The 21,602-nt window shown below is 41.8% G+C and overlaps 1 protein-coding gene across 10 annotated transcripts in view; it reads right to left on the bottom strand.

Annotated features, from left to right (window-relative positions):
• Positions 1–274: 274 nt before the first annotated feature.
• Positions 275–21,602, bottom strand: part of Ten-m (teneurin transmembrane protein Ten-m) — an 887,979-nt gene continuing 866,651 nt past the window's right edge. For 6 of the 10 annotated variants that reach the window (XM_031972869.2, XM_076367130.1, XM_031972875.2 and 3 more), the window contains 12 exons: positions 18,830–21,274; positions 16,947–17,236; positions 15,832–16,078; positions 14,916–15,290; positions 13,936–14,271; positions 13,146–13,353; positions 10,668–10,694; positions 7,572–7,788; positions 6,088–6,923; positions 3,396–5,701; positions 2,205–2,937; positions 275–2,122 (listed from right to left, as the gene is read on the bottom strand). In XM_031972869.2, the coding sequence (XP_031828729.1) occupies positions 634–2,122; positions 2,205–2,937; positions 3,396–5,701; positions 6,088–6,923; positions 7,572–7,788; positions 10,668–10,694; positions 13,146–13,353; positions 13,936–14,271; positions 14,916–15,290; positions 15,832–16,078; positions 16,947–17,236; positions 18,830–21,274 (9,509 nt within the window). In that variant the 3' untranslated portion in view covers positions 275–633. The remainder of the gene's footprint in view (positions 2,123–2,204; positions 2,938–3,395; positions 5,702–6,087; positions 6,924–7,571; positions 7,789–10,667; positions 10,695–13,145; positions 13,354–13,935; positions 14,272–14,915; positions 15,291–15,831; positions 16,079–16,946; positions 17,237–18,829; positions 21,275–21,602) is intronic. The other 4 variants (XM_031972870.2, XM_076367131.1, XM_031972879.2 and 1 more) reach the window with 3 other exon arrangements.

Below are 21,602 nucleotides of genomic sequence, written 5' to 3'. Positions count from 1 at the left end.
CTTTTCTCTTTCACGCACTCGTCATTTCATCACGGACGGCACCTTGAAAGTTCTTGCACACGACTCGCTCGTCTTGAGTCCACGTTTGTCCCTCGAGCCTCGCGTCCTATCCCCCTCTCTTTCATCGATTTACAAACTAATCGCCACGTAACAAGGATTTCCCGTTTATTACTTTCTCGATTCGTTACTAACGTGACTAGCTCAATTTTGACGCGCCATCGTCGCGTCCGTGTGACGCTGCGCCGCGTCAACGCCGGACACCTCCGATCGTGCCGTCAAAAGGTAAACGATTATAGACAGTTGAATCACAAGCAACGCTATTATGGCACACCGAGCGGGGTTTTGGTACGTGAAAAATAAGAAAAACAGCACTCGATCGGACGCACTTCCCTTCTTCCTCTTTTCTCGGTCACGAGTGCGGTGAGAAGAGAAACAGAGAGAGAACGGTTTTCGGGATTTAGTGAACGCCGTATACGCTGGGTCCATCGGCCATCGTACACGATTTGTAGGTAAAGAACGTTTAGTCTTGTCTCTCTTCATTGTTCTTTCGGTAAGTCTGTCCGATGCGTGAATTCACGTGGGCGCGTGAACCAAGTCCCAAATAGCGTTACGATCTCGCGTCACATCCTCGAATCACGAGTCGTGCCTGTGAATCCTGTTGCGCCTGTTCCCGCTCTTCCGCCGTTTCCTTTTCGTGTCCCTGGTGAACGCGACGTTACCGGGATCGTCGGCTAACTGAGGATATCTATGGACACTGTGAATGTCTACACCTTCGTAACCGTTCACTGTACCCCGACTGATCAGTTCGTCCTTCTCCTCCTTCGACCAATCTCCCCTACCTTGGAAGCCGGCCATTACCAGCTGCTTCTCGATCTCCCAAGCCCTCTCTACTGCTCTCTTGTGAGCGTGCTTTAATATTCTATGTCTTTCTTGCTCAGGATCCGCTCCATATTTGATCACCACCGCAGCGTCTGGATTATGAAGTCTCAATTCCTTCCAGGTGCCGGCTCCATGTTCCGTTGTCTCGTGCGTAGACACGTTGAACATTCCACCGAGTCGACGCAGCTCTTCGGTGTCGTCGCGGATCTTCAAAGCGTTGTCCTTTACGAAATAGAACACGTCTTGGTCGTGAACACTGAAGTGAAGCGGGAGGAAGTACGAATTATTGAACACAGAAGTCACTACGTCTTGGACAACGCTGTTGACGCCATCCACAACGCTCACTAGCGCTCGGCCGCCGACTCGGGACACCAGAATACCTTCTCCGAAAACGGCGCGACGATGAGCTACTCGAGGAAGGAGGTTCCTTGTTTTAGGCTCCAATTTCAGCAACGGTTTGGGAACAAAGCCTAAATCGGAGAACTTCTCGTGCACTCGGTCCACGATGCACTGCAGTCCGGACATCACTCCGAAGTCTGGCGTCAACTGTGGAGACGTGATTGTAGCGCTCGGTTGATACACCATCTTCTTCATGTACTCAGAGCCGAGCATAGCGGAGATATCGTAGCCGTAGAGTTTCAACCAGCTACCAAGATCGGTCATGTATTCGACATTCTGTTTGAAATTGATCGGATCGTTGTTCCGGAAACGATAGATGAAAATGTCTGTCGGGGTGGTCAGTTCGTTGGCCATTTGCTCCCAAGCTGGCGTCATCCATTGGCCAACCGTGGGATCGTACAATCTTTTATTCAGGTAGACCAGTTTAGTGTTGGGGTCTAACAAACCACCGTGGAAATCGATGGGTAGGTAGAAGTCAGGATTGGTGTCTTTGATGATCTTGCCGAACGGTGTTCGTCTCATTTCCTTGATCAAGTTTCCGTTAGTGTCGAATAATGCTAACGGTGAACCGTTCTGATCCGTCGCGACGTAGAACCTTTGCTCGGACGTCTCCACTGTTATCAAGAAATTGCGGGAATCATACAGGAATCGGAATGTTTTCGCCGATTTCGGGAAATGGACGTGCGTGATCAGGTCAGGTGTCTTTGGATTGGCGTAGAAGAATTGCGTAATGTTCTCGCGGTCGTCGTTCCAAGCCACCAACCGCCCGCGGTCATCATAGAAGTACCATATCTGGAACTTCTTGTGCTCCGATGCATGGATCAGTTGACCGCGTGAGTTGTACCTAAATAATGAAACAATGATTATTATTCGAATTCATCGGACAGCTACTATGTTACGCTTCAAAAGAAGTAAATAAAACAAACCTGTACTTGTGTTCTCCACGAATAACAACAAAGCCCCGTGCATCGTAAGAATTAAACTCGACATCGCCATATTGGACAACGCGATCACCGCTGTCGTACCCTAACGCTATTTTCTCATTATGCTCCGTCACACCGATCACATTACCGTTTTCATCGTACGCATACTGCCAGTTGTTTTCGGTGTCTGCCACTTCTAGCACATGGCCGTCCGCGTTGTACGTTATCTTTTCTATCTTGGAGTCATCTCCGATGGTCAGTTTCCGCATCTTGATACGATTTCGATTGTCGTATTCGAGTTCCATACGGAACACATCCAGCGCTCGGATATTCATCAGCACCGTCTTTGTCCTGCCATGGCCGTCGTAGTCTGTCACCGTATAGAATTGTTTGCTACTGTCTTGCATAACTGATCGGTTGAACAAATTCCTGTAGATCCTCAAATCACCGACACCCTCCAATGTTCCCAGATTTTGGTTGTATTTGAGTCGTGATTGAGGAAGCTGTTTTCCATTGATGTCCACTTCGATACCAGATATTCGAGCGTTACCGTCGTATTGATAACGATAACGAGCGTTGTCCAAACCACTCTTGCTGCCAAACTTGATCTTCTCGTCCTTAACAATGCCAGCGTGATATTTGTACTCGATCCGCATTTCGAAGTTCGGTTCATTGATATCAATGCTGTGAACCAGGCTGGTTGTTTCTTGGTACGTATAGTGGATCGAAGACAGTCCTGAAGATAAATTGATGTCACGTTAAAAAATGTCACGTACATAAAACGGAGAATTTCAACTGTAAAAAGTAATGAATTTTAAACGAGTAAGAATACAACTGACTGACAATTCGACTTTTTAGAATATACTTCAAACATAAATGATATGTAAACGTAATAATAATATAAATGAAAACATAATGATGTGAAGCAGTGTTTCCCAACCTTTTTTTTTGCAATGCCCCACCTAAACCTTTCTAAAATTCTTATGCCCCATATGTAACATATATACAATTTTTAATATTATATTATAATATTTTTTATTTTGCTAACGTGCGTAAATATTGTGAAATATTTGAAAAAGTGATATTTCAAATTTCAAATTGCCCTCCTTAAAAATCAAATTGTCCCCCCTGTTCCGTTGGGAAACACTGATGTAAAGGGTCAATAATATATAATAATTCGACGATAATACTCACCAGCAAGAGTAGTTTCCAATTTTCCAGTGTGATCATAAACATAAGCAACCTTGCCGCTCTGATGTGGATACACCTTGGCCAGAATCTGTCCATCATCGTTATACAGAATTTCATACGGATGTCTATTCATCGGCGAGTAATATTGGTACTTGTAGAATCCTAAGGAAGTCTGCAGCGAGAACGCGTGGATGTGTCCTCTCGGAGTGGTCAACGATTGTAACGCGCCAGCTTCATCATACTGCAGCAGATAATCGCTGCCTCTCGGTGTCGTCACTTTCAACGGAAGGCTGCTGAACATGTCCTTGAACGCGTAGACCATCGACGTACCGTCGCTGTATTTGATTTCGTACAATCGACCAGCTCTGTCGAAGCCGTAGGTTTCACTAATGTCTCCCCAAATCCAGTTGATCAGTCTACTGAATCTATCGTACTCCAGTTCTACGGCAGCAAACATACCGTTTCTTGGGCCCCATTTGATCGGTCTCGCCGTTCTGTCGGAAGTAACATTCAAGAGTTCCACATCTTCTAAGAAAACTCCGACGCTGTTGGTCTCTCTATCATACTCGAGAGATAGGAGAATGTCCCCATTAACACGGAGTTTTCTACCAACTTGCGCGACTGACTTCGAATTTCCTCTGTACTTATTGCCCGGAAGCTTTCGAAGGAAGTATCGCCATTCAAACCTGTTTGCAAGATCGCCAGCAATTTCTGTCCTCTGTTTAGCCGGTACAGGATAACTTTCTTCCAGCAGCGGCTCGATCTCAGCTAGAACAGTGTATGGCATAGTGTCGGTATTAATCATGTGAGCCCATGGTGTCATCTGGCCGACGGAACCATCGGCCAAAACCGTGGTCCTCTGTTCAGCCTCTCCCACTTTCGTAACCACCGAAGACCCTTTAATCAACATCGATATAGGCTTCCTGTTATTCTGGCCAACCTTAACCACTGCTCCCTTTAGGCTGAGATCAAAGGTCAGACTGATCACTTTCCCTGTAGGGGTGACTGCGCTGGTTAATCTACCGAATTCATCGTAATTATACACGTAGCTCCTGCCAGTACTGTCTAATTTAGTCTTCAACAAGCCAGTCGGGCCATGATAATCGAACGTCACGTTATAATTATCGGGTGTGCTCAATTCGTGAAGCATCTTCATCCTGGACATCCTAAGTCTACACTTTTGTCCCTTCGTATTCTCGATCGAGTTCACCTGGCTACTGTAATCTCTTAACAGGAACACTTTGTTTCCAGCAGTGTCTGTCACCGTGCTAAGCTTGCCATTGCTAGTATTCACGTTGTAAGTGAACTGGTAAACAGTCTCGCCGGTCAAGATGTTCTTGGTAGCCACGTGCTGTCCAAATCTGTTGAACACGTATACTTCCTGAGTGTCTGGCGAATAGATCTCGTATTCTCTGGCACCACTCGCATCAGGAATGCTAGCAGTTACTGATCGGATTCTATAATTCGCCTGGTCACCAATGTGGACTACACCGTCAGGAGAAACAGCTACTGCTGATATAGTATTGAATTTTGAGGTAGAAGCCAGGAAATGATCAGCCTCGAAACAATCGCAACCACGTTCTAGACAATTGCATTTTGACTCTGCTCCAGCATATGGAGAAATTTTACCGTCAGTGCCGATCACCCTCACTCTATTTATCCTCTGAGAATCGCTTTCCGCGATGTAAAGGTTCCCAGACGGTCCAAAAGCGATGCTTTGAGGCATGACCAGGGTAGCGTGCGTCGCGAGTTCAGTATCGAAGGACGAAGATGGCGAAGCACAGTGAAGCGGGCGTCCGGCGACAACCTTCACTCGGCCATCCGGAGCCAGCTGAAGCACCATATGATCGTCGATCATATGCAACGAGTTGTCAAGGGGATTGATCGCCAATTCTGTGGGCCAACGTAGGTGAACCTCTTCCACGTTCAAGGTACCCTCACAAGGGATAGGTTTCCAATGCGATTTATGCATGTGATTGCCGATCACTGTAGTGATGATACCGTCTCGATCCACCATTCTGATGTTAGTACCGTCAGCGAAGTACAGAACGTTGTCAGCCGAGACCGCGACACCTTTGGGATACGCGAGTTTAGCATCCCTAGCTAACGCAAAATCGCCGCAATGAGCTTCATCACCCGGAAGACATCTCTCCCCGGAACCAACCACCGTTTCCCAGTTATGGTCAGGATCGGTGTAGTCGTTCGTGTCGCGGATTCGTATAATCTGATGGGACTCTGGGTCGGAAATGTAGAGCGAACCGTCTAATGGACTCAGAGCAATATGATAACGGTAGGAAACCCTCGTTGCGCTGCAAAAGAATAATGTAGAGTTCAATGAAATGCAGAATTCCACAATTAATACATGAAATGCGTAACAGTGATAGAGAATTTCTGGAAGTTAATAGAATAGCAAAGTATATTTTAACCCTTTGCACTCAGAAGGCGACTTTCAGTCACCATTTGATTTGACGCGGTAAAACAATAAAATCTGATATTTAATGCTGAACTTTGTATAATGCCTCGATACCTGAAATAATCGAATAAAACAGCTCCACAATGTACTTGTAATTTCCCTTTGAGTTAGTCTCAAGGAATATCGTCTTCGCCTCGTTAAAAAATGTTAAACATTTCTAGTGGGAAACTTCCAAGTGCAAAGGGTTAAACGAAATAACCAGCCGTTGTACGAGAAACTTACTTCAGTCTAACAACAGTTCTAACAGTGCCGTCGACGAGGATCTTCCTCACAAGGTTAAAATCACCTACGAAGATGGAGCCATCAGGTGCTGTAGCAAGAGCAACCGGTGCAAGAAGGCGTTGTTTCGAAGCTTGCCCGTCGCAGTCGTAACAGTCTAGAGGTCGCTGATGTCCATCTCCCATGGTGGTAAGAATGACCCTGGGTTTCTGTTTCAAGTAGATATTTGAGCCGTCTCCCTTTTGCAAGATACCTTCGTGGAAGTTGTATCTATGATGTATATCGAGATTCCAGCCGCCAACTTCGGAGATGGACATATCGTGACCGCTGAGTTTGGTCGTTTGCACGTCCCAGATAATGTCCTTGCAGTCGCTGTACTCGTACCCCACCTTCACCATAGCAGTGGTAACACCGTAAACTCGTTGCCTGTACACGTTTAGTCTGTTCCATGCGTAAGTGAACTTTATCACTGGATCTGCTTCGAATGTTTTCTCGAATAGAATGCCCTCAATAGTGATCCTTAAATGGATTAAATTGAGGGTCGACGGTATATCTTCCGGGGTCAGTTGCAGCTGTATCGTGGACAGATAACCAGCAGCTCTGGAACTGTGGTAAACAAGATTCAATCCCGTGCCAGGAATCTGTAGGCTTTCTTGGATCACTTGGGATTCTGCCAAAATGGCACTCTTGTCGGGACACGCTCCTTGGAAACCGTGCTTCCATGTAGCCAGTACAACTGGTTTCATCAAATCATAATCGTGTGCGGCGCAGGCGTAGGGGATGTGCGTCGGTTGCTTCTCTTCGCCAGTACTCATTACGATTTTGTCAATAATCACCACCTTCAATGAAGAAATATTTTGTTATGTCCGTTACGATTTTAATCCGAAGCGTTCACGGGTTTTCACTCTAAATTTTGTATCAAGTTGCTTCATTTAAACGTAGTTTGATACGATATCATATATGATATTATCACGAATTACAACAAAAATTAGTAGAGAGACGCGAAGACCCACAGTTCAGATTCGCGGAAAAACAACATTTTGTTAGAATAATATATAGTAGAAGTATACTCGTTTTATTATTCGAATGAACAAACATCGGTCCATTCACCTTTTATTTTAAAAGACCAATTACTCGATTGTACAATTAACCCTTTGCACTCGAAAGTTTTTCACTACAAATATTCAATATTTTCCGACGAGATATAGACGACATTGTTTGAAACTAATTTAATGATAATTCACAGATAAATTAAGCAACAAAGATATTTTATTGAAATATTTTACGTGGCAATACAAAGTTTCATTTAGAATACTAAGTATTCAAGTTCATAGTTTTGCTGTATCAAATCAAGTGGTGACTGAGAGTCACCTCTCGAGTGCTAAAGGGTTAAAAATACTCGATTCGAGATTTAGTACTTAGACACTTCCGTTCGAATCCGGCTCTTATCATCTTGATAGTTGGTAAATTATTAAGCATGACTCTACCTCATTCCATGGTACAAAGACAATGTGACTTTGCGGTTTGAAGGGTGACCTGCCAAATTGCAGGGTAACAGCACCACCGCCATTCACCAGCAGGTCGAACCAGCCGTCGTCTCTTGTCAGGGTAAAACCTTCCAACGGTGTGCTGGTGCTAACGCGCACCCCCATTAAACCGGTACCGAGATGCGTGACAACACGGCCACGAACAACAGCTGATCGGCTGTTAGGAAAAAATAGCGTTAATCATCTGGCAAATACATCTACATTACGAACTAGTGTGATTGGTTTTCCACTGTGCTCGGTCGTACGTTAAAGTATGGGCGAGCGAATAGTCGTTTACAAGGCCTGGTAGCTCACCCTATCGGTTCAATACCCTCTTCATTATTTTTTCGTATCTTCAGACTCTTAATAAGACTTGATAAATCGTTTATATTTAACCCTTTGAGGACGAATGTCGACATTTAGACAAGATCAAACTTTGATATTTGGCATACCCAGTTGTAAACAAATGATTTAATTAGCAAAACAGCAAAAGATCAGTATATAATTTCTTTCTCTCTATTATTTAAGCATTCGACATATAATTTGGCTTTATTTACTGAAGGTTTTCGTATACCATAAAGAACATTCGTTCGCTTTAGGGTTAAGCTTTGATGTTGTTTATTATGTTGCACTTCAGAATTCTTGAGTCATATTTTTAGCAGGAAAATCGAAGAAAAATTAAATTTAAAGGATAACGAAAACTGCGTATTGAATGAATTGATCCTCTTTGACTATGTGATGTTGTTTAAGATATAAGAAGAATATTATATACGAAGGAAAAATTGCTTTCATAATTGATCACGATCGGCCCGAATGAACAAGCAATTTTGGAATCATTGTTTCATTTGACAAACGAATACTGTTCTTTCATTCTTGGCTGTTCCGTATTCTTGTTTAGTACCAGGCTGCAGTATTTAAAACGTCTAGCCTTGTAAATGCCAATGTCGTCGCTCCGTACTTTAACAACAAGGCAACTGCTATCATCTAATCTAAGTCCAATCTACGATAGTATTACTCTTCGTTCTCAAGTCGTTTTACAGTGTATTCAAAGTAAAAGTCTTGTGGAACGAAAACACGCCGTCACGTCGAGTACCAACGGAAGTTTGATCAAACAGGCCGATGAACTGGAAACGATTTCAAGTTTTGCAGCCAGCGTCTCTTTATTCGTTCGACGTGACGCCGTCTTTTCGTTCGATCAATCGATATTCCGTGCGTGTACGGTACCGGCTATGTCTCAGAATGAAACTCTGCAACTCGTGGTAGAATTTAGTCGACCTAGTTTCAGTGCTAAAGAGGTGATTATAGTTGACGAGTATTAAACGTTTTCGTAAGTATGGTGCACTGATAGTCCAACAGATTCTGGGAGGATTAGCGACCCCCCACCCCGATACTCGTGTCAATTTTACTTCGATTATTTTTCATCGATGCCAATAAACAGAATCATTGTCAATTTTAGTCGGTTCTTTTGCATTACCTTCATTAACCCCTTGACCTACAATATCGCGTAAGACTCGCGACGAAAATTTTCAACTGAATTTGACAAATCTAAGTGTTATTCATATTTGTAGAATTGGAATAAAATATTAGTTATCCATTATAAATCGTTACCATTTGGAGTAAACGTAGACAGAATAAACAGCAGAAGTTTTTCTTTTCCTAATAAAGTATTAACGATAAAGCAGTTGTATCGATCGTAGTTAAGGAATAAATCATAGGGCAAGGGGTTAACACTTTAACTGCCACGTCACCCAAATTTCGGTGACGCCATTTTTTATATAAACTTAAACATTAATTTTACTTGGTAACGTATCGAACAAACCAAATTTTATTGTATATTCTTGACTTCTCAGTTTCTGCTTTATTAAGAAATCTGTTTTGACTGCATAGGACCTTCGATGAGTATTTACTTGACAGTCAAAGTGTTAAACCATGGCAATTTTCCGTCACTGACTACGCGCCTTAGATGGTAAAGAATCATTGTTTTCCATATGATCATAAAATCGCTAAAAACAAAAATGAATTTGAAGTTGTGGCAATAGTATTCTAAAATGGAAACATCTCAAGCCCATTCTTATCGAAACTAAGTATAAAAAATTATTGAATTGTGGTATAATGAATGTGAGTAACGATACAGGTTATTAATTACGAGGTATATCTAATCAGAGCTTATTCACGTTTCTCATCATTCGCAGTCTCGTGCTTAAACATATGGTAATCATATTTAAATATAACGATATTCAATGTCGTAATATCGCATCGTGTCAGCACGGTCAATTTCTATCTTTCTATTTCCTAAATATCGCTGATCTCGTCCGAATAATTTTCCTGAAGAAAACACCTTCGAAATCTGCAGTTAGCTATCGAAAACCCTACATTTCCTAATTTCTTGTTCTCGCGCAGACGCAACTGCAAGAATGAAATACTGAAACATCATCGTCGAAACGTACGGTTGTTTCTCCATCGATGACACAGGACACCATAGCGCCTCTTTGGCACTGAATCATCAGTCGACGATAAATTGCTAGTACAATATATAGATATATAGATATACACATATACACAAATAACACAAAGTCAGAAGCTCAACTTAAAAGGCACGAAAGACAACGTAGGAATAATAAGGTAACCAAACCATGCAACGAGAAAGAGTCGAACAATGGTGAAGGGGAGAAGGTGGGTGTGTGAGGGTGAGAGAGCTCGATGGAGGAGAGAGAGATAGAGAGAGAGAGAGAGAGAGAGCGAGAGTTTGGTCGCACGCCGCATTGCAGTTTTCGAGGGAGGTCCTTCCGTGTTGTCGACACAACTTTCGGTGGCGAGGAAAGTGCCGGCAATTCGTGAAGAGGCTCTGCCTCGAATACAATTGGAACGGGCGCGGGCAACCGATCGCAGTTTCGGATGCAGGATGCATTGTTACACATGATATATCAAATATGCACGAAAATATGGTGAAACAGCAGCAGCTATTTAACCGCCTTACACTCTACGGGCAAACGGAATTCGCAACCGGTTTCATTTTCACTTTAGTCGAGCTTGCTCGACGGTTAGTGGCTTTCTTACCTTGTATTGAAGTGATTCCAGAACATACTGACCGGGCAGCACGGATAAAACAGAGCCGAGTTAAAATGATGTGATTAAAGGCAAAATTAGACGGAAAAGAGAGAAAGAAAAACAGAAAGAGAGAGAGACAGAAAGAGAGAGAGAGAGAGAGAGAGAGAGAGAGAGAGAGAAAGAGAGAGAGAGAGAGAGAGAGAGAAAGAGAGAGAAAGAAAGAAAGAGAGAAAGAGAGAAAGAGAGAGAGATAGAGAGAGAATGAGAGAACGAAAGAGAAAGAGAGAGTAAGAGATAGAGAAAGAATGAGAGAGAAAGAAAGTCTGCGCGCTAGAGATAGCGTCCGCGTGCGATAGAGAGAGAGAAAGAGAAAGAATGACTAAAACAGGATTGGAAAGAATAAATTGGGAAGAATGGAGCGGAATAGAAAAGTACCTATCGTAAGAAGTGCTGAGTGAAAGGAATTAACTGTTGTTGTGTAAATTATCCGCACACGTAAATTATGGAGAAACAGTTTTAGCAGAATAATCATTTTTCTCCATTTATCGATTTCGTATAATGTACTGGGAAATCTTTAAGACAAGAATATAAATATTACGGAATACAGCAGATAATAGAATTATAAATAGAGAATAAAAGAAGTTACGTTCTTCAATGTGTAGAAGTTTTGTGCAGTGTACAAATACCGATTTTGCTGTTTCTATGAGTGAATATTTTCTTACATATTAATTGTGATTTTGTTTTAATCGCATTACAATAAATCAGTATTAATTTCGATTTTATTTAAACAAAATTTACGTGGCTCATGAATAAAGAGAATTATTATTTTGATCAAATATTTTTCATCGAGACCAGTAAAATTGATGTTCATTCGAATCATCTTTCCCTGACTTTGGAACGACACATGCATCTATGTATTTAATATTTTAATCGAAGTAATATCAAATGTTCTTCTTCTCTTATTATCCAACAAACTACTACAAGAAAGAATATTGTATTTACATTTTTTACTGTTCATTGGTGTGTTCACAGAACATGTTGAAGTCTTTTGGAATTGCAAGTGATCCTGCAGTGTCGTTCTGCGGTTGATAAATGGATTTCCAAGAGGATCATGGGAGAGGCGAACGTAACGGATTAATTATCAGGAAAAATTCGGAAAAAAATGTAGATATCGAGAATCGTTGCGCGATCCAGTAGCCATTATTCCCTTCCTAATCGGTGTGATGGGCGCAAAGCTCGAGGCTCGAACATGGAATCACACATTCACGCAAGCTGCACTCGGACGGACACGTGAGAGAGGAAGAAGAATATATGGGCGCTGTTGATACGCAAAATATATATTATAATATATAGTATACAATTCATACAATATATATACATATATATTATAATATATGCAACATGAGATCGATAATATCAGAAGTATAGCGATAAAGACGAAGAAGAAAAGTTAGAAGAGAATGATAGTGAGATAGAAATGGAGACGAGAGGGTTCAGTGCAGGGCACACGCTCGCGCACACGTACATACAAACATATGTAGAAAACTTTTGGGATGTGATTTCACACGGGTCACAACAACGCAGAGAATATATCATATCTATGTATACGTCTTCGTGTCTTGTATATCATATATGGACGAAGTGTATGGGGTGTGTCGTGAAAGGTGGCCGCGATTTTTTCATTTCTTACCAATAGTAATAAAATATAATAATACACGAGGGTGTTAGATCTCATTCGTTTCTATAAAATCATTGTTTCTTTCTAAATCTTCAAGTTCCGCATGAGAGCAACGGATCTTGAAAATTCCTATTATTTTCATCCCAAGTAAATACTGAGTAGTAGTAACAAATCGATAGCAATAAACAGACTAAACACTTGTCTATTCAGTTTCGAATTTTATCATTAGATTTTTCATCGCTAATTTACCCTCGACTAGGCCATATTTCATGGAACACCGTGTCATGTATACGCGTGTCTTGTTCACGTCGGGGCAGCTAGAGATTCCCGCGAGCTCTCACGGTTTCGTACGCGTTTCCGTATTCCAAACGGCGCGTCTAGCCGCGATTGATCATCCCCGCGCGGAAACAAATTTAATAATTCACGAATCACCGAGGACAACGATATCCTCGAAGAATCTTTAGCCGTCCCCACAAGACACGCATTATTCCCGAACAGAGACCGTTTGTAACGGTCATAGTATATCGTATGTCTGTAACTGGCAGGTTTCTGTTTCTGTAAACGGACTTGTGTTTCTTGTTCAACACATGTAAAAGAGACTGCACGTAACATCAAAGTCGGGACACGGACATATGTTTCGGACGACGTTAAGATCGCGTACGGATCGTTCTCTCGTCCGACCGTTTTCTTTTTTTTTTTCTTGTGTTTTCCAACGATCGTCGCGATACCTCGGAGCCGTTCGTCGCTGAACGGTATTAACCGCTTAGGTGAATCTCGCATGTGGACCATGCCGTCGACGTGTAACTCACCTCTCGTTGAAGGTCTCCTGGCGCGCGTAGTTTTGCAGACTGCCCTCGTCGATTAAGAATTTCATCCTCTCGAAGAACGAGGCGGTGATGGCCGGCGGCTGCTTTCGCAGAAGTATATCGATCGGCTTGGGTGCCGACACGCAAAGCTGACTGCTACGACATGTATGATACGAGCAACATTCCGGATCCGCGCAATCAATGAGACCGTCTGGAAACACGTTATTGCGAGTTTAGACGAATTGCTCGCGGAAAGAATCGTCGCTGCTTCATTTGACGATTCTGATTCATTTATAGGGTGCGGTGATCGATTGGAAATTCCCCGTAAACTGAAGAATTTTTATGAACTCAAAGATTAATTGTATAGTTTCGTGTTTAGGCTTGATAATTCTGGTATACGAACAAATGAATAACAATGTAATTATTATAGTTTCTACGATGAGCAATTTTATCGAGAATAATGCAAAGTCAAGCAGAAGTGGTGCCTTTGTTTTCAATGCACCGTACTTAAAATAATAGTATATAGAACAGTTGGTAAATATTTCAAGTAACAGTTAGTTAAAAGTAATTGTTCATTCCAGCTTTGTTATTATGACTTCTTCTTTACCTAGCCTTCCCATGTTATCCTTTCCTATTTTTATTGTGTATTACCCTTTTCATTCTTGAGAAATAAACAAGATATCTCGTTGCTAGTGAAGTTGTAGGTAACAACATGTTTTGGTAGATAGAAAATGTGACGCGTCTTGTATACGGAAGTTCAGAATGGAATTGCAGTGTACCATGTGCTCTATACCTTTGTCATTGTCTCTTCCGTCGTTGCAATTCTGTTCAAGGAGCACATTGCAATCCTTGCCATCCCAGCCGTCGTAGCATCGGCACTCCCACTGGCCATCGTTGCCGACTCTGCACTGGCCGTGCCCGGAACAGGAATTCGGGCAACCTTCCATGGTGCAGTGCTTACCATTCCAGCCGGTCACGCACAAGCAGGTTCCATTCTTGCATTGGCCATGCTCGTTGCAACGTGGATCGCACTGTTTCAGATTGCACAGATCACCAGACCAACCTGGTAGACAGTCGCAAGCGTTGTCGACGCAATGGCCGTGAGGGCCACAGTCTAAATCGCATAGTTCTAAAAAGGAGGACGGAACATTGTGACTTACACATTCGAAATACGTATCTCTGATTGTATATACTTGTAAACGTTAGTTGCTGCAAACAGCAAATCAAGGGAAAAGCAATTAACTTCACCCACAGAAATTAGATTTTTATTGAATGAATGGTTGTTGGGAATAACACAAGTGTTTTTTCGGCGCACAAGAAGCTTTAAGGAATGGAAAGGGTTACTGGTATGGAACCTAGAAAGAAGAATACTAATTGAAAGTGAATCTTCGGTAATAGTGAATGATTTGATACAGTAAATATATATATATGACTAAAAATATTGTTTCTTTTAATATCCTTGTATAATATAATTAAGAATAAAAGCTGTGAAATTAATATGTTAACGATCTGCTTTCAAGAATTGATTCATTTGATTAATCATTGTTCCTGTTTCCTCGAAAATTTTCCTATACATATCTTCTGCAGTCAAATATACCTTCGAGTGTCGAAGTGACAGATTACTAGCGTAAAATAAATAAACAAAGATCTCTTTATAGTCTTTTAAGTCTTTAAGTCTTTTAATGTAGAATTCTCGCGATTTATTTAATCTTTCATTAAAGTCTTTTAGTGTAGAATTCTAGCAGAGCAGGAAATATCGATAAGGGTCGTTACCTTTCGAACAGTCATCGCCAGACCACATTGGCTCACAGAGACATGTCTGAGTTTCAAGATCGAAGTTTCCATGTCTGCTGCAGTCCGGCAGACACTGAAGTGCCTCCTTGTCCATTTGACTGCAATCGGGTCCTTTCCACCCCTTTTTACAAATACACGTGCCGTCCGCGCAGAAACCGTGGCCGGAGCAGGTGGGATGGGGACAGTCCACTTCCTCGCAATACTTTCCTTTGTAGCCGCGCACGCAATTGCATTTCCCATTAGTGCAATGACCATGCCCGTTACAATCGGGTACTTCGCATTCGTCATGTCTCAACGAGCATTCTTTCCCTTTCCAACCGGGGTTGCATTGGCACTCTCCGTTTATGTATTCTCCTACAATTCAGAAATACCAAATAGATATACTGTAGACATTCGTAAATAACAATGGCAACAATTATTACAGCTGTGAGGCTTATTAATTCAAGATTAATAAGAAAATTGCAGGCGCTTAGGAAAAGTGCAAGCTGCAACTGAATGCGCAAGAAATAGTTTTTTTAACGAAACATTTACTCAAGAGTTTTATATTCTACTAATTTTATCGTAATTTATGGTAATGTAATTTAGAAAATGATTAATATCTCATATAATAGTCTTTTTCGAACACCTTCCAATAAATTTTATTGTATTCAAACTATCGTAGAGTGATTTATGCTAAGTTCAGAAGTCTACATAATTCGATTACTTTCAAGATATATAACGAAGTTATGTAAAAAGTACATATTCGAAATAATTTATGGTTTATGCAAAATCTTTTTTGTGGCTATTTATTTCGGATGTAATTCTTGTACTGGGTTATCGAGTTATTTATCGTTAAGGTGTTAATCAAATCTAGAGCTCTTTATTTTTGCATTTCTTACACTTAACGTTAACTCACCACGTTGACTGCACAGAACTGGGCAAACGCTTTCGCTACAGTCCTCACCCCCGAAACCAGGGATACACTGGCAATGGCCCAGAAGGCATTCACCTTTACCGCTGCAACCGTTTGGACAATTGTGCGTCATGTCTTCGGCGATTACAGCTATGAAAGACACTTCCTGTGGATCTCCGTCGTCGTTATACAACGACAGAAACCAATGACCAGGTTCCATGTAATTGATAACTTCTTTCTTGATCGAAGGCTGCAGCAACGGAAATTCATATATTTTTTATACGAATTCAATTACTTTCGATAATTCAACTACGTATGTTCCGCTTTTAGGGAAAAAATTAAAAAAAAAAGTGACTAGATCATCGTTACTGTGCCAATACATTGCTCTGTTAATATAAAAAAATATGAAATAAATATTTCAGTAATTTATATATATATAAGAGCAACTTGATTCGTTGATTTTGAGAATCGAATACACGACGATTTTTTATCGAGTCATTTCATCAATTTTCACGTTTCGTTTTCTTTTCTTTTTTTGGTTTTCGAATTATCTCAAATTTCAAATCAATGCATGATACAGTATTATTGTAGTATCTCCTGAATTATCTTTTGCTTTCAGGAACTCGTCCGAACTGTCTCTTCATAGATTTTTAATTATATCATTACTATCGTCTCGATCACTTTGTTAGAGATGGTCTAAAAATGATTATAATATCTGAAACCTGTTATAAGAAGTATTAGAGCCAGCTAACGTTATATTCGTTAATTATCCGAAACTTATTTTCGTGTTTACTTTCATGGCCGTTGACGGATATTATTGTTTAAATTAACAAAGTTTCGATCTAGGACCGAATTTGTTTAAGTTCGCTCTTCCTTACTGTTCTTAATCGTTGATCAATTGATTTTTTAGATGGTCCTTTCGAAAACATGAGAAGTATAAAGAGGTAGCGTTACGTCGAATGATTTACTTTGCAAATAATTAAGCATATTTTGCAGTGTACGGATAGTCTCAACTATGTCATGCGAAAGATCGAACACCAAAATATAGGAAAATTCATGAAAGGACGCGACGTTTACGAATGCTAAAAAATAAAGTAAAATGGGGCAGTGGCACATACAATAACACTAACATGGGACGCCCGAGTGGTCCTGGCTTTGAAACCACTCAACACCTCCAGGAGATCGTACTGCGTGTGCGTGGGAAGTGCGTTCCTTCGAGCGTAGACACCGATACTGGCACCACGTGGGATATTGTAGTCGAACCGCACATACGCAGCTTCCGACTGGTAAAACTGCATGTTCCAGTAGCTGTACGGTGGAATTTCCTTGCTCAGCTTCTGTCCCAAGGCGACTTGGGCGAAAGTCGTTCCGTCAGGTGGGAAAGACCTGGCGGGAAAAGTTCTCGCACCTGGATAATTGGAAATGAACGACCTTAGTAAGCCGAACACGGTTTCTTTTGTATAGAATATCAGTTTTCTACGGGGCGATGTAGAGATTCCGAATGTCATGAATTCGGTTTATGAATATTTCTCTTTGAAATTTTGATTTTGTAGATGCCAGGGACGGGACATCATTTGTGGTACAACTGAGCAAGATGATAAAGAATTTTTCTATTTGTTGAGAAATTATTAATAAAAAATAGATTGTTTATGACTTTTCTTTTACAGTTATCCAGAAAAATGAATTTCTGATTGACGATACGCAGAATTTCACGAAACCGCTGTTTGTTATCGTCAGTGTGAAAATAAAAGGAATAGAGTAAGTTTGATATTTAGTTATTTAATTGATGAAGGTTTGACAAACATTGGGAAATGCAATATTATAACTGAAAACTCCAATAATTAACAAAATTGTAGATTCTATATAAGAATAAAGTTAGAAATTATTAATTCATCGCTTCGTATAAGTGATTATTCTCTTTCTAGTTGCACCGTCAATTACTTCCCATTTTGTATTTAATTGTCACATTAATGGAAAATAGTCCCCGTAAGAAAACTACATATTTCTCTTTGATCATGATATTAAATAATTGCGAGGCTTTATACTTGGCTAGGCTTTGCGCGTCAGCGAATTTTCTGTACTTTTATGTCATTTTACATGAACTAATCGCGTTAATTGCAACGTCATTTTCTTTATTATATGATTTTAACTTAGGCGCATCTACATTATTTATAATTTTTCTTATATTCTTTTTTTCTGACTACTCATCATTTCTTTTTATAACATGATAAGTTATCTAAATAATTTAAATGATTCTTACAAGTATAACTCTTTTACCCAATCATATCACGTACTTCTGTCACCATCACCATTTTATTAAGGATGCAAGAATTACTTTGATGACACATAAATCACGATGCATCACTACAATGTTACAAAATTAGGCAACTACTAAGTTATTACGGACAACGAAAATCGAACATACACGGTGGTAAAAGAAAGTTAAAAGTACGCGTGGTAATAAAACACACATAATTGCATAGAGAAAAATATAAGTTGCAAAAACATGATCTCTCATTTTCAAGAGTTCAGAGGAACTTTAAATCAAGCATGAAATTTCAGTTTCCTCGCGGAAAGAGAAGAGATCAAAACTCGTTTTGAAACAATATTTTTGAAAATGTATATTTTTCATTATGCGCAATTTTTAATTTCAGTATACCAATTTTTAAAAAACGTTCACGAAATATTCGTAACACTCGTTTTATTTGACCTTTCCACCAACTTTGAACTTCCTTCAACCACCACCGCTATTAAACCAGTACACATCGATTCAAGCAAAGAAGAAGCCAGCATAGCAGAATAAGTAAAAAGTTCAGAAATCGGAAAACACCATAATAAGAAGATAGAGTCAATCACAGAAGAAGATGAAGAAGAAGAACAAGAACAATAACAAGAACAAGAAGAAGAATAAGAAGAAGAAGAAGAAGAAGAAGAAAAAGAAAAAGAAAAAGAAAAGATTGAAACAGTTATCGTTCGAGAACGACCATAAACGGGGCCTCACCTTCCAAGATCAGTATAGTGGGTTCAGGGGGTAATGGGGTTGTCCCAGAGCACGCAGGCACAGTACTTTCGGTCTCGTAATTCATGGTGGACCATTCTGTGGATCCGGTATTTTCCTCTGTCGTTACGGAATAATTCTCGGTGCTTGTCGTTACCGAATCTTTCGTAACAACTGAAACCTCTTTCTCTTTATCTCGTTCGACATCTTTCCCATCGATCGTACTCTTTAGCCCTAGATCGGGCGGTTCGTCCATTGAGAGGCTCGAATTGTCGGGCGCATCGTATAAGTTCGGATTCTCGTCGTTTTCTGGAAAATTGTCCCACTCGTCAGAAGATGAACCCATGCAGGGGCAAGAGCATTCGCATTCGCCACCGGCCCAGATGGGCGGCGGCGGCGAAGAGGGCGGCTGCGGAGGCGGAGGAAGTCGGTTATCGTTTTCCATCGACGCTGGATTCGCGACGCTCGCCGTGTTAGCATTCTGGCTCTTTTCATCCTCGCGCGGCTGAACTTGCTCCACGTTCACCCCCGAAGACGATTCACCGTTCGTAGGCACCGAGACCGAGAGAACGTAAAGCGGTTTCGAAGCTGCAGGGTCTCCCGAAGCGATTGTTATGTTCACAAGCACTCGAGATGATGAGGACGAGGATGAAGATGAGGACTCGGCATGTTTACCGTGGACAGGCACTTCGACGATTTGAACTTGTTGAACTACGGGTGAAGTTTTAGCTTCAGTGGCGTCTGGTAATTTTTTAGGACCATCGTGACTCTTGGAGGTGGAGTCCTCGACGCGATCAGTTTCAGCAGATTTCTCTCGGTAATTCTTCTCAAATTCGAGCAGGAATTCTTCGTCGTTATCTTCCCTGGTGATCACTCGCAGATCATTGGCTTGGTGGACCGTGCGCGGGACGTTGAGCGTTTCGAAGCCACGCTGCTTGCCCTTTACGCTGGTGCCATCGCCTTTTTGGCTTAGTTTCACGATCTCCACCTCTTCGTGGCCATAATTATAAATTGGTAAAGGATAGTCCCGTTGGAGTTCCTCGGATTCTTCGGAAGTCTTCGCGTGACTCGGTGCATCAGACTCCGAGGAGGACTCCTCCCGGGAGAGCTCTCGGGTTTCTTTCACGACATCGGACAAATTAGAAGCGTTCCCATGGTTCTGTACTTCTACCTCGTGATTTTCGCCTTTCAAATCGTCTTCCTTGTTTTCTGCATTCCCTCTTACCTCGTCTGTAGATTTTGACGAAGAATTCGGAGTGACTTCTGGCGGTACGAAATTTTCGTCGGAATTACTTACGCTCGAGGATTCGACGGGACTCTGGCTGAAATCGAGCTCGCCAGCGGTTGTAGCGTCTACGACCGTGCTCTGTTTTACTAATTCTAGATTGCTCTCCGTGGATTCTATACTACTGATGCTAGCACTACTGCTATCGTACTCAGTGTTCGTCGAACTTTTCACGATTATCGACTCGGCATCTCCGGTACCGATACTTTCCCCAAACTTCTTCTCGCGACGCGGAGTCTCTCGGTAGCCCCGAGAGACATTTGAACTTCCGGTGCGTTCGACGTTAACATTGTCCATCGAATCAACAGACCGGGTAAACTCGTTCATCTGGACTTCTGCAATACCGTCCTCGCGATTCTCGATGGTAACTGGATCAGTGCTGGTGACGATCCAAGTGTCCTCGTGTTCGTCACTTGACGCGGCTTGGGTCGATTCCGAGCTATCGCTGCTCCAGGACCCGGTCGGGCTCTCTAAAGGCCGCTTTGCTGGTTCGTTAAGTGAAACGAAGGAGGAGGAGGAGGGAGAAGGCGAAAAAGCGGACGAACGATCGGTGCTGCGAGGGTCAGTTGCAACAGAGGCGGAGGCTAGGTCCACGGAAACAGTGGTATCGGTCGAATCACGCGAGTAGTTAGTAATCGAAGAATCAGAGACGCCCAAAACAAGCACCGTTCCCGAGGGACCTGTCGATCCTGATCGCTCGGGCTCATCTCTTAGCGGGTTTTTGGTAGTAGTGTGGTCGCCGATGGCCTCTTCCACCCAAGGATTATACACGTACTCAGTTTGATACTTGTTAACCTTACCGAAACGATCCTCGTCTGAAGAGATCGTTTGCTGCTCAGACATCGAGGTCTCTTCCGGCACCTCGGTCGAGGGCAGCTCGTCAAGGTATTTAGAGGATACGACAGTTTGGTGCAATGCATGCTGGTTAAAGGTGTCCCTACGATTACGGATGTACACGTGCTTTAACATGCGAGCCGATGGGTTAATACTACCTCCGGAGGGTGCTTGTTGTCTTGTCCTGCTGTTGGATTGCGACGACGATGCGACCGCTGTCGAGGACGTCTTGTTCGCCTCGGCGGACAACACCTTAGGGTCCGCATTCTCGCCGACCATCACCGTGCACGCTTTTGTACCTTGGTAAGATCGGTTTACTATACTGGATACTGGAACGGAAAGACGATCGTTAGAAATTTCGTGTGTTCAGTTTGTCTGAACTGAATGTCGCATTTGTCTTTTTCGAGTGGCAGGCGTGGCACGAATTTAGATGGAAGATTATGTTCAAGATTAACCACTTGTCCTATGATTTCTTTCACAACTGTGCTTGATACAACTACTTTATCGTTAATAATTTAATAGGGAAAGAAAAGAATTTTAGGATTATTCTGTACCTATGTTTACTCAAAAACTTAAAGATTGATGATAGATAATATATAATTTCTACGTTTGCTAAATTCGGTTGAAAATTTTGATAACGCGAGTCAGACTTGATAT

This window comes from Nomia melanderi, chromosome 4, assembly GCF_051020985.1.
Source record: "Nomia melanderi isolate GNS246 chromosome 4, iyNomMela1, whole genome shotgun sequence".
Lineage (NCBI taxonomy): Eukaryota > Metazoa > Arthropoda > Insecta > Hymenoptera > Halictidae > Nomia > Nomia melanderi.
Note: the sequence above shows the minus strand (reverse complement) of the source record. Positions and strands in the feature narration are given on the sequence as shown.